The sequence below is a fragment of the Tasmannia lanceolata genome, unplaced genomic scaffold, assembly GCF_043159265.1.
Source record: "Tasmannia lanceolata isolate RefF3 unplaced genomic scaffold, GAP_Taslan_0.1 ptg000018l, whole genome shotgun sequence".
Taxonomy (NCBI): Eukaryota; Viridiplantae; Streptophyta; class Magnoliopsida; order Canellales; family Winteraceae; genus Tasmannia; species Tasmannia lanceolata.
In genome coordinates this window covers 63,717,592-63,729,290 of record NW_027518695.1, presented here as the reverse complement: position 1 = coordinate 63,729,290, position 11,699 = coordinate 63,717,592, and the positions used below count along the sequence as shown (strand labels likewise).

The following is an 11,699-nucleotide window of genomic DNA, read 5'->3' as shown; positions in this document are numbered from 1 at the left end:
ATTTTGAGCCCCAAATCCTTTCCAAACTTAAGGTGATTTTGCCAAAGTTGAAAGTTGCCTTAATGCAAGGCCACACACAAGGTTAGTATGTTTCTAATTAGATAGAAACTTCTAACAATTAGTTCTCCACTTCTGTAGAGATTCACGACAAGAGTTACCTCCATTGGAACTCTTGTGTGTGCAAGCTTGTGTTTGAAGTGAAGTGTCAACTTGCCCCATTTTCTCAATGTTTTGAAGGCTTCTTCTTATCGTTTTTTTCTTGTATTCTTGTTCTTCTATCATATCTATTGAAGTACATCTTGTTGGTGATTTCTCTTCTTCTATTTCGGTTATGGATCTTGGGATATTATAATTTGGCTTCATTATTTCAGAAGCAGATATCCTCGGGTTGAGAAGTCCGTCATTCTTTACAAAAATAACTGATATATGGTGGAAGGCAGTGAATTTGATCTGACTCTGAAATCTGAATTTAAGCATCCATACATGGAATCATAGAAAAATCCTTATGGAATCATAGAATCAAACTGAAAAGCTCTATATTGTTATATTTATGTCAACATTTTCAAGTTATTGAACATTCATAGAAGGTGGTCAAAGAGAATAAAAGAATCAAAATAAAGAAACCAAAATCTTTGCCTTGAACATCTACTAGGCATAGTATACATGCAGAATTATTGATAACCAATGACCCAATAGAAAACTATAACCAGCCCTCCTAATGATACTGATTAAAGAACTGATTTCAAGCATATTTTGACTCAGGGGAACATACAATCAAAATCAATCAACAAACTGTTAACTGTGATTCCAAAACACTTAAATCAGTCCAGAGGTGAAACAACTAAAACTGTCGGCATTGGCATTCCGCGACCCATGGTGAACCCACGTGTTCCATCTGGCATTCTTGGCCCACGAGGTGTTGGCTTGCTCAATGCTTCACACTGGATGAGGCTGCTCGGCTGAGGGGCGGCAGCAAGGAGTCCGCGCCCATTGTGACTTTGAGCACGCCCGCGAGCCTTCCCACGGCCTCGGTTCCATCCTTTCTTTGCAGCACTTGAATTATTATCTTCAGCCTAACAAGAACACATCCAATAAGATCATGACACATGTTATTCAAGTTGTAATGATTACTATGTGGGCATCGGATTCTACTGAATGGGCAACGTACCTGTGTTGGACACGTATTTAATTCTAATATTTTTGGATTCACTGCGACACTTCTAAATATTACTATAACATATTTACAATTATCACATGGTTTTAGATTTTATCTATTTTAATAGTAAATGTTTTATATGAAAAATAAAATATTATATTTAATTAACCTACAAAAATTCCCAATATATTACCTTTTAAGACCATATTATCATGTAAAGGAAATAAAATTAGAATTGATTAAAATATATTGGTGAATCCATGAATCCTTTTTTTCAGGTTAGCTGAATCTGACACTCAGTACGTATGTCGGATTCTGACACTCGTACCTGTACTCATGCAACATAACTTACATTGTTCTCAACAGGTTGTTGTTCTGTGGATTGAGATGATTCCTCCAATGATTCAGAGGGATGTACTTCCTCGTCCTCGGAATTCCCCTCAAAATGGTCATACTCTGACTTTCTGCTCCTCACAACAGACCTTGGCTGCACATTTCAAAGAACAAAAACTAAAAAAATGAATGATGGGTAGAATAAAATGGTGGGAATATTGATCAAGTAACTGTTTAAGTAAAGGAGTATCAAATTGAAAGTACTGAAGAATTTGTTAAAAAGGATCATGGGTTTGGGTTTTAAGTAAAGTACCGAACGTCTAAGCAGCAGTCGCACACGGAGGCCTTCTCGCCAGTTTTTTTCATCATTTAGCTTTTCAACCTGTGAATTTTGACAACAAATCAGAGTTTTTTTTTCTTAAATGATGAAGAGCTTAATTGATAAAGAAGAATGGGGTAGAACCCATAACCAATATGGTCGATACAAGCGTGAAGAAAAGCAAACCAGCACCTCAATAGTAACAAGAAACAAAAAGAGAGATTAAGGGGGAAGAAAATGAAAAAACCTCTAACTAATCCCTATTCAGAGCTGTTCACTTACGTAGAAAATAATAAAGGAAGAAATTGATTGTTTCAACTTACTGCTTTCTCTGCTTTCTCGACAGTTTCGTACTCCACAAGCGCGTGCAACTTAACATGTAACAATGGAGGATAATTGAAAAAAAAAAGGAGTCAGAAAATTTCTTAGAGAACCACAGTAAAGATGTCAAAACAAAGGAAATAATACAATCTTTTCAATGCAAATCCCTACCTGGACTCAATTAGGAACTATATTCTGAATTATGAAACTTTAATTTTTAAAATATATATATTCTAATGCATATACCTTGTTACTGATAAGCACATCAGCTTTAGAAGATCTAGAAGCATTGGATTCCTGTGGATGACAGATTCTCACATTCTTCACACTGTTCATAACAATATACAGTCTATTAAACATTCATTCAAGTTCTTCATCTAAATATAAAACCACAGTAGTAAGTAAAGTTCAAACCTTCCAACCACACTGAACATTTTCTCAATATTTTGGTGAGAATGGTCCTCTGGTAAATTTTCAACGACAACAATGCGAGACTGCAATGCACATAATCAGAACAATATCAATAAGATAAGAAGTCTTTGCAAATGGGAGTTTTTGGATTTTTCATTTGAAAGGTTTTCTTCATGGAAACAACCTGTAATTCCTCTTTGTCTCTATCAGTAAAAACATGTTTAGATTTAACTTTCTTTCCATCATCACTCACAACCTTCAAAACAGAATAACAAGGAAAATTGAAATGCTTTGATTGCTTTCAAAGTTAAAATACACATAATTTACGAGTAAATTTAAGCAAAGCTTACAAGCTTCGAAGATCCGCGAAGTGCTGTGGCTAGCATATGGTGGTTACTGACAAGGGACTTTATTTTTTTCGAAGATGCAATAAATGATATTGGAACTGTTACAGGCAAAAACATAAATGAGTTTTGCTTTAATTACAGATTCAGATTAAAAGAGTTCTCTAATCAACCTTTCTAGTGCCCTACTTCGTCCTTACCATAACCTTCAGGATCTTTATTGATAAGTTTCATTAATGTATCACTTGCAGTCAAACTTGTGGTACTGAATTGATATTCCACCTGTGATAGAGGCCACCATTAGAATGAAAAAGAGCAAATGCAATTGAAACCATGGAGTCCACTAGAAAAAAAGTAAATACGCTCTGTGATTAAAATGAAAAAGTCATCTGTGTTCTTGTTTCTAAAACTGAACTTCAGACCTACGAAAAAGAAAAAAACTAAGATGATAAAAAAATACAAACACTGTTCTTGTTTCAAACAATGAACTTCAGACATAGTAAAAAAAATAAAAATCAGAGATGATAAAATATATACAATTATACAAACATTGCAAAAAAAAAAAAAAAAATGGAAATTGTGGAAATCATTGTAAACAACAAAGAATTCAAATGGAAATGACAAAATTAAGCATTTCCATTAAATAGCGCCATTAGGTCTCATGTAATGAACCTTTAATTGCCTGCCAATGTTACAAGGTCCCAAACAATGGCCTAGTAGTTTTGCAGTTTGCACTTTATTTCAAAACTGGAATGCATATACATATTGAGAGGACAACAAAATGAGAAGATATTTTACATTGAATATGGGCTATTCCACTACATAAATTATTACTTGGCATGTTCTGTTAAAACAAAATTTCTGAATATGAACAAAAAATGTTGAAATATTGAACTTAATTTATTTCTGAAAGCCCAAAGTAACAGAGGAAAGCTATTGTAATTAGATGTGATAGAATCCACACAGTTCGACTCCGGCCAGAGATTGGTCTGATAATCTGAATTCTTCTAAGGCTCTGTTTGTTTAAGATTATGACAATCCATTGAGTCTGAAACCAATTATTGGACTTGCATTTGAACGGGACTCAAAATTACGTTCAATTTTGAGTCCCATATTTGGTTTCGGACTTGCTATCAGCTGTCATACTCTTAAATGAACATGGCCTAATTGTTCATTTTGTGATAGAATCTGAACAATTTGACTTCAGACAGATTTGTCTATTAATCTGAATTCTACTAATTGTACATTTTGATGCAAATTTGATCAAAATTATGAGAGGAAACTCCGAGAAGAAAAAAAAGAATACAAAAAAATAAAAATAAAATCAAGGGATGATACATGTATGTTACTCACAAACCCACAAGTTTAAACAAAGACCCAAGAAAATCCTAATCCTTGCAAGTTGTGAGATCAAATTTCTCTCTATACGGGATGGAATTCAACCCAAAGCTATTTACCAATTTACTGTTATGATTATCTGAATATCTACAACTATTTATCAACCATCCATCTCAAACAAAACATAAAGCAGAACTTATCAAGAACCATAATCAAAATCATATATTCCAAAGAACATAAAGACAAGCTAGCAGTTACAAAGAACGGGAAGAATTCATCCTAAGACTCGTCCAAAAAAGATAAGAATCGCACAAGTGAAGAATCACAAAATCATACATCAATTACGATAATCTGAATATCTACAACCACCCCTTTTTTTTAATGGTATCTACAACCCATTTATCAACCCTCCAATGATGATGATTTGTTAAAATCTCAAAGAAAAAACAAAGCAGAACTTGTCAAGAACCATAATCCAAAATCATATATTCTGAAGAAAATTAAGATAAGCCAGCAGTTACAGAAAAAACTTCGAAGATAAAAGCCAATTCATATAAATCACAGAATTAGAAATCAACCCAAATCATCATTACAGAGAAAGATCAATAAAACCCAAAATCCTTAGACTAGTCCTTAAACGATAAGAATCACACACACGAAGAATACTAAAAAGAAACATTTGAATACCTGCTTAATGATCTTGTGCCGGAGATCATCGGTGAGAAAATTCTTCGAAGAATTGGGATTTTGAACACTTGAATTGGCAATCAATTGGACTGGTTCTTGATCCCCAACGTAAAGCCAATCGGACGATCCGCTGCCACCGATGAAATGGAAACACGGATAAAAATAACCCGAAACGGGCATCTGGGTCTGTGATCTTGGGACGAATTCTGGTGCCTGAGCATTGAATTTGAAAGAAACTGTGGATTTCATCTCTGTTTCTGTATGTTCTTGAGGCTTTTCTCCTGGGTATGCTTGTGCCATTTTTTTCCTTTACTTGTTTCTGTGTCTTTCTTTGTTTTTGTGTATTTATTTATCTTTTGGTTTCTTTTTATTGTGGTGGAGAGTTTGAGGATTTTTTCTCTTGATGTTTTGTAACTGCTTTTTGAAGTTGGATCCACATTTGCCGCCCACATTTGGGCATTTTTGTTCGATTTGAAGGAGAGACTATTTTTCATGACACTTGACCGTTGGAGGTGGGTTTGACCCAATTTTAAGGTGGGATTTTGACATGGGTGGCTGGATCATTTTAAGGGGGTGTTTATTAATTAATGAGGAGGTCAAGAAATGGTCTTCCTCTGCCCCTTCCTATTGGAGCATGATGGTGGGACCTATGAGAAAGGAGGGGTTGGCCCCACATCATGTTAAGCTTCTCACTTGGTTGGCCACGTGGATTTGAGTTTGAGTATTGATCTTGTGTGAGTTATGGTGGACATGGGGATGGTGGGACCCTCTCTATTTGGAGTTTTCTTTAGGTGGGCCCATGTACCCCGACCATTGATTGCTTTGAAGGATACACAATGGACGGTTAAGATTGTTTGGTCGGTGTGATTTTTTGTATGTGTTTAACCAAAGTGGGGCCAAAATGATGGATATTCCTGATTAAGGGCATCACGTAGCCAACGAAAAATTTAAGACTGATCTTAACCATCATTTTTGGGGTCAAACAAGGGACATGTATATGTGATCGAGACCGTCGATCTTTGTTGGCCATTAACGGTGCGGCTTCTCTAGGCATGACTTATAGAAAAAAAGCTTGATGGATCATGGGGCTCAAATTATTACATTGAGGGGGTGACAATTAGTGTTTTCAATGGACAAACAAAATCTTAGATCCGATCCGATTAAAATGGATTCATATTTCAAGATCCAATTAGGATCCAAAAAATTAAATCTCCATATTCGGAAACCACACATCCTTTAAAATTAGATTAGAGTAGACCTGGCAAACGGGTGGGCCGGGCCGGGTCAACCCACGGGTGATGTGGGTGCGGGTCGGGTCAGGAAATGACCCGCATTTTTGTGGGTCAGAATTTGGGTGACCCGCGGGTGGGCCGGGTCAACCCGCGGGTCACCCGCAAATTCAAGCAGTCGTTTATTTTGGGAAATGTTATCACTGGATTTTCATGAGGGCGGTATGGCCGGCACCGTGGGATGATCCAAACCGTCCAAAAAATGGCCCACAGCCTAAATAGGTTGTGCCCCAAAAATCATTTCAATAGGTTGATCCTAACCCTCCGATCTATAGAGGGTTAGGATCAAGTGATCAACCCTCTAACATTCAGATCGGAGGGTTGGGATCAACCTATGGTGCTAGCCACAACCTATTTATATTCTTTTGTCTCCATTCACGAGGTGGCTGGTCTTATATGCAACAGACCAGCCGCGAAAAGCCTTTTGCGATGGAGCTTAGCAAATCCCTTATAAAAATACAAACATCGTTTGGCTATTTTAATAATAGGATATGCCAAGGACCATCGCAAAAGGAATTTTGCAAACGGGCTGTTGCATGAGAGCAACCACTTAAATGAAAATATGAGCCGATATATTAAATGATTAAGACAATATATGAGCCTATATGGCTGCTCTCTCATGCAACGGCCCGTCCACAAAATGCTATCTGCAGTGGTCCCTAGCAAATAGCATAGTTTAGTATAAAAATCTGATGTTGTTTTAGTAATTTTGGCACAAAAATATTTTAATAATGGCACTATTCAGTTTGTTTTATACTCTATTAACCCTACCTGAAAATACCCTAGGTGCAGTTTAGAAATCATTGGTTTTGGGTTAGGTCAGTTTTCAAGTTAAAAAAAACTTGCCTAACAATGAGTCAGCTTGGGTTAAAAGAAAAAAAAACTCAGAACCAAATCCCAAATCCGGACCTGAGCTTCATAAAATAAAAAATTTTCCCAACTTTGGTAAGACTTATTATCGCTTACTCCGTGACCAACCTACCTCAACTTCTCCCTTCTTCAATCTCCTTTATTCTTCCAAACTCTAAAAGTGTATCAAAGATCTCTTCCTAGCATAAATATTAGTTAAATCCTCACTTGCACTATCGTCTAACGGCACATCATTAAATATCACATTCTCAAGGTAAAATAAGAAGATACTAGAAAAAATGAAAAATAAAAAAATAAAACACCGACCCGACCCGAGAAACTATCTTCGGTAGGATTGGCGGCTTTATGAATCTCAAGCGACCTGATATAGATTTTCACGTAGGGTGGGGTCCTGTCAAACCCGATCCGAGTTGGAGACCTAGTTACAATACTCAAGATGATATCAAGATCCAATAAAAAAAAATGTAAAACAAAGTGAGTAGTCCCATTATCAAAATTCAGTAGTGCGGATATTAGAAATATGTAAAACGAAGCGAGTAATATGGATATCCGAAAAGGCCAGTGAAACAAAGTGAGAAGTTCCATTATCAAAAAAATTAATAAACAATTAGTAAACCTACGGGTATTATACTAGTTTTTTGAGTGCTACTGGAAAATCCCGTTTATTATTTTTTTTTTATATAAGTCCATTAATTTTCTACCTCCGTCAAAGGCTAGCAAGAGTTTCTTGGGGATTATAATAACCTTTGACAGCTGGTTAAAGCACATAAAACAAAGAGTTCGTCTCATTATCAAAACATGGACGTGCAAATATCAGTCCCCAATGATAAGGGAAGTGATAAATTCACCCTATTGTCTTCCCCGTGCCACCCCTTTAGTGTATTGACTACTCTTTACACTAGAGTGGGTGGCCCAGGGAAGAAAAGGGAACGAATATATATATTATACCCTTATTCATATACACATAGCAATATTTGAAGGCCTATTTAGGATAAAATGATAAACATATACCCCTACTCAAATACAGATGGCAATGTTAAGATGCATGTTTTGGGACAATCCTCACAAAAGCATGTCTTCATGTCATTTCCCTAAAAAGTATTTTCAGGCAATCCAAAAGCAAGATTTTTGTCCCTCAAAAATTAGTTTTTGTACTCTTACGACAACTTCAATAGTTGGTAATATGAAAAAAAAAAACTAATATTAAAAATACTTAGGCAAACACATCATAATTTGAGTTGATTGAAGGGCATTCGGTGCAGAATTTAAGTACCTTTTGAAAGTATTTTCTATGAAATTAAAATTTGTGGCCCTATCATAATTTCAATAACTAATCAGAAAATACATTACAAACCAGTGATTTATAGACAAAAATCCCATATTGAAAAGAGTAGGCCCAAAAGGCCACTTATATCATCATATCTAATTCTGACTTCCTTCTATTTGGTATTGTGAGGATAACAAACTAGGAATAAAAAATACCAACAGATCCACTACTACCTGTTACAGAAAGGCAAAGCTAGTTCAGAATTAAAAATACCAAATGCAAAAAAGAAATAATGAAGAATGGGTTGCTAATGAAGTAACTATAGGATTCATTTCATAGAAGAGTGGCAAGGTTTTTCAGCCGGCTACCAACATGACGCCAACCCTCCTCCTTTATCCTGGCTTGGGACAGGCTGTGAAAAACACAGGCGGAAATGTAATCTAAAGGTTTAGATATGATGATATAACTGGACTATGGAGAACTACTTTAGAATCTAAAGATTTTAGATTGAGTAGGACTAAGACAGAATATATGGAATGCAACTTTAGTAATGTAAGGAGGCAGGACGAGGATGTAGTAAATATGACTGGACAGAAGGTACCTAAGAGGGATATCGTTCGCTATCTTGGTTGAATTCTACATAAGGAAGGAGAGATTGAAGAGGATGTTAACTATAGAATAAGAGCATGTTGGTTGAAGTGGAAGCTTGCCTTAGGAGTTCTGTGCGATCGTAAAATCCCTACCAAGTTGAAGGGAAAGTTTTATAAGATAGCTGTGAGGCCAGCCATGCTGTACGGCTCAAAATGTTGGGCCACCATGAAGCAGCATGTGCATAAGATGAGTGTAGCGGAGATGCGAATGCTTAGATGGATGTGCGGCCACACAAAGGCTAGATAGAATTAAAAATGAAGACATTCGTAAAGAGGTGGGGGTAGCTCCAATTGAAGAGAAGATGAGAGAGCACCGCTTAAGATGGTTTGGACATATCCAATGTAGGCCTTTGAATGTTCTGGTGAGAAGAGGCGACTCGTGCCAAATTGATGGAGTAAAAAGAGGTAGGGCCAGACCGAAAACAACTTGGGTAGAAACATTGAGGAAAGACTTGATAGTTAGGAACATAATAAAGAACATGACCTTGGATATGATAGAATGGAAGAAAATGATCCACGTAGAAGAACACAACTAAAATTAGGATTAGAGCCGGGTAGATTCCTTTTACCTTCTTCATGAATTTTTTCTAAAGGATTCATTTAGCTTACCCCAACTAGCTTGGGACAAAGGCTTTGTTGAGTTGGGTTGAGCTGAGTTGAGTATAAAAATAAAGTAACTGAGTTGTTGTAAGGTCTCCTCCTAGCTCAATCTGACATTTAAAGACTTATAGGCATAACAATGAAGCAACTGAGTTGTTGAAGGTCTCCTAGCTCAATCTGGCATTCAGAGCCTTATTTAATAGAGAGTGACTCATTGACCACACTTAAAATTTATCTCAAGAGTAAATGTGCAGCTGAAAAACCAGTCCTATAATCCATGACAGATGGAGACGACTTCAATTGTTACACGGTTGACCGGTCCAATTTGTGTACAGGGAAGGAAAAATGACCACTAATTGGTGGCCAAGCAAGGTGTAATTATGAAACATAGGATTTGAGTGATAAGGTTTTGAAAGCAAATTGGTTGATGATGCTTTAGAGCATCCCCATAAGCAGGTTCGCTGCAGTTAGCATGTAATTATCTGTAATCACCAAAAGAAGGGGAAATGATGGAAGATCTCTAAACAGAAACACACCATGATGTAGATGGGGTTAGACGGGGAGACAGGTTTTTCTCTAAATGCGGTTACCATAACTTTAGAGGGAGAAGAAATTGTCGGTACTGCAAGTATGGGAGAGCAAAAGGTACACCAAGGCGGTTCCCGTCGTCAGAAGATCATACTTTCAAACCAATAGATGAGGGGATTGAGGGTGTTTGGCCTGGTTCTGGGGACATCCTAGACGGCTTGCATGAAGGAATTCCAACGTTCACCATATATGGAAAATAGGTGGAAGCTTGTAGTCATTTTTTAAAATCTTGCCTGGTTGGTAGATTAAAATGGAAAAATTGGAACCTTGTTGATATATGGAATCGGGCTAGTATTTATGGAAAATTCTGTCCCTAACTATGCCAGGCATTCTTGGCCCTAATGAGATTGTATTCATGTTTGAAAGCAAGATATGACATCCACGGTTTTGAAGCAGGAAGGAAAGGCATGCGGTAACTTCCTCCATTCCCTATTTGCGTGGAGTCCGGAATACAAACAAGAGGAAAGGGCAATCTGGGTCAATTTTATCGGGATCCCCCTACGCGTTCTTTGGAAAAGTCCTGGATGTAAGAATGGAAGGAAGCCATAGTCAATGTATGACCTATGCATCGGCGCATATTCTTACTTCGGATTGGCATTTGATCAAACCTTTTGTCCATATTCGGATACAAAATATTTGCTTCAAAATAGGTGTAGAAATTCAGGCCTCCCTGCCTCCAAATCGAAGAATGATACATGAACCTATATATAGTGGTGAGGAATCACCCATCATGGCTCCTCTATCCTGGTGGATCATCCAATGGAGCCGCGCCCAAGACTTTTGAATCGACCACCGACCGTCCCTAATGAATTTCGGGCCATCCCCCCTGGACAGTGGAGGAGGTCCCCATTCCTAGGTGATCAGAAAATTGAGAAGTCGATCAGAGGCGGGAGTTCCGACTAGAGTAGTACCTTTGCGTTGTCCATAATTCACCCAGTCCGCTCTGGTACGGTAGCCTTGTGTGGCTCACACGAGATGTCTTCAAAATTCAATTTCAAATTCACCAGTCTAATCGGAACGGGTCTTTCAAGGTTACTCTAATAGAAAAGGCAAAATTTCGGTTGATGTTGACCCCTCATCTTCAAAACTGCTGATAGCTTCTTGTCTGATGGAAAATGGCTCTATACCAGCGGAACCTGTAGACACCCCATTTTGACCTACCCCAATTTCCCAAATCGAATAAATTTCCGAGATCGAATAAAATTCCGATTCCCAAATATCCCGAAACTCGAGTCTTAAAGTCAACATCAGAATCCCCCGGAAGCCAAGTTTCAAATTCCGAAATCCGCAAAGGACTAAACCCAAATGCGAAGAAACCCCAAAGTTTTGCTGACTCACAATGTTCCCTAATTGGTACAAATTTTCCCAGGGTGGTTGACAACTCCGAGAGTATTCCTGCAATTTTTCAGAGAAATCAGAAAAGAGATGGAAGAAAAGGTGGACTGGGATGGTGCGATTATCAAAACATAATTGTGCCAATATCGTTCCAAAAGATGAGAAGGATGGTACACTTTCCCCCCATTTTC

General features: G+C 37.4%; 1 protein-coding gene across 1 annotated transcript; it reads right to left on the bottom strand.

The window, feature by feature from the left end:
- Positions 1-516: 516 nt before the first annotated feature.
- LOC143851347 (la-related protein 6C-like) lies at positions 517-5,293 on the bottom strand. Its single transcript, XM_077360740.1, has 10 exons — positions 4,910-5,293; positions 3,085-3,166; positions 2,891-2,985; positions 2,725-2,796; positions 2,544-2,623; positions 2,376-2,457; positions 2,132-2,179; positions 1,803-1,871; positions 1,509-1,643; positions 517-1,073 (listed from the first exon to the last, which is right to left on the bottom strand). Exons 1-10 carry the CDS (start codon positions 5,207-5,209, stop codon positions 822-824), a joined length of 1,215 nt encoding a protein of 404 aa, XP_077216855.1. The 5' UTR covers positions 5,210-5,293; the 3' UTR covers positions 517-821.
- Between the last annotated feature and the right edge of the window lie 6,406 nt (positions 5,294-11,699).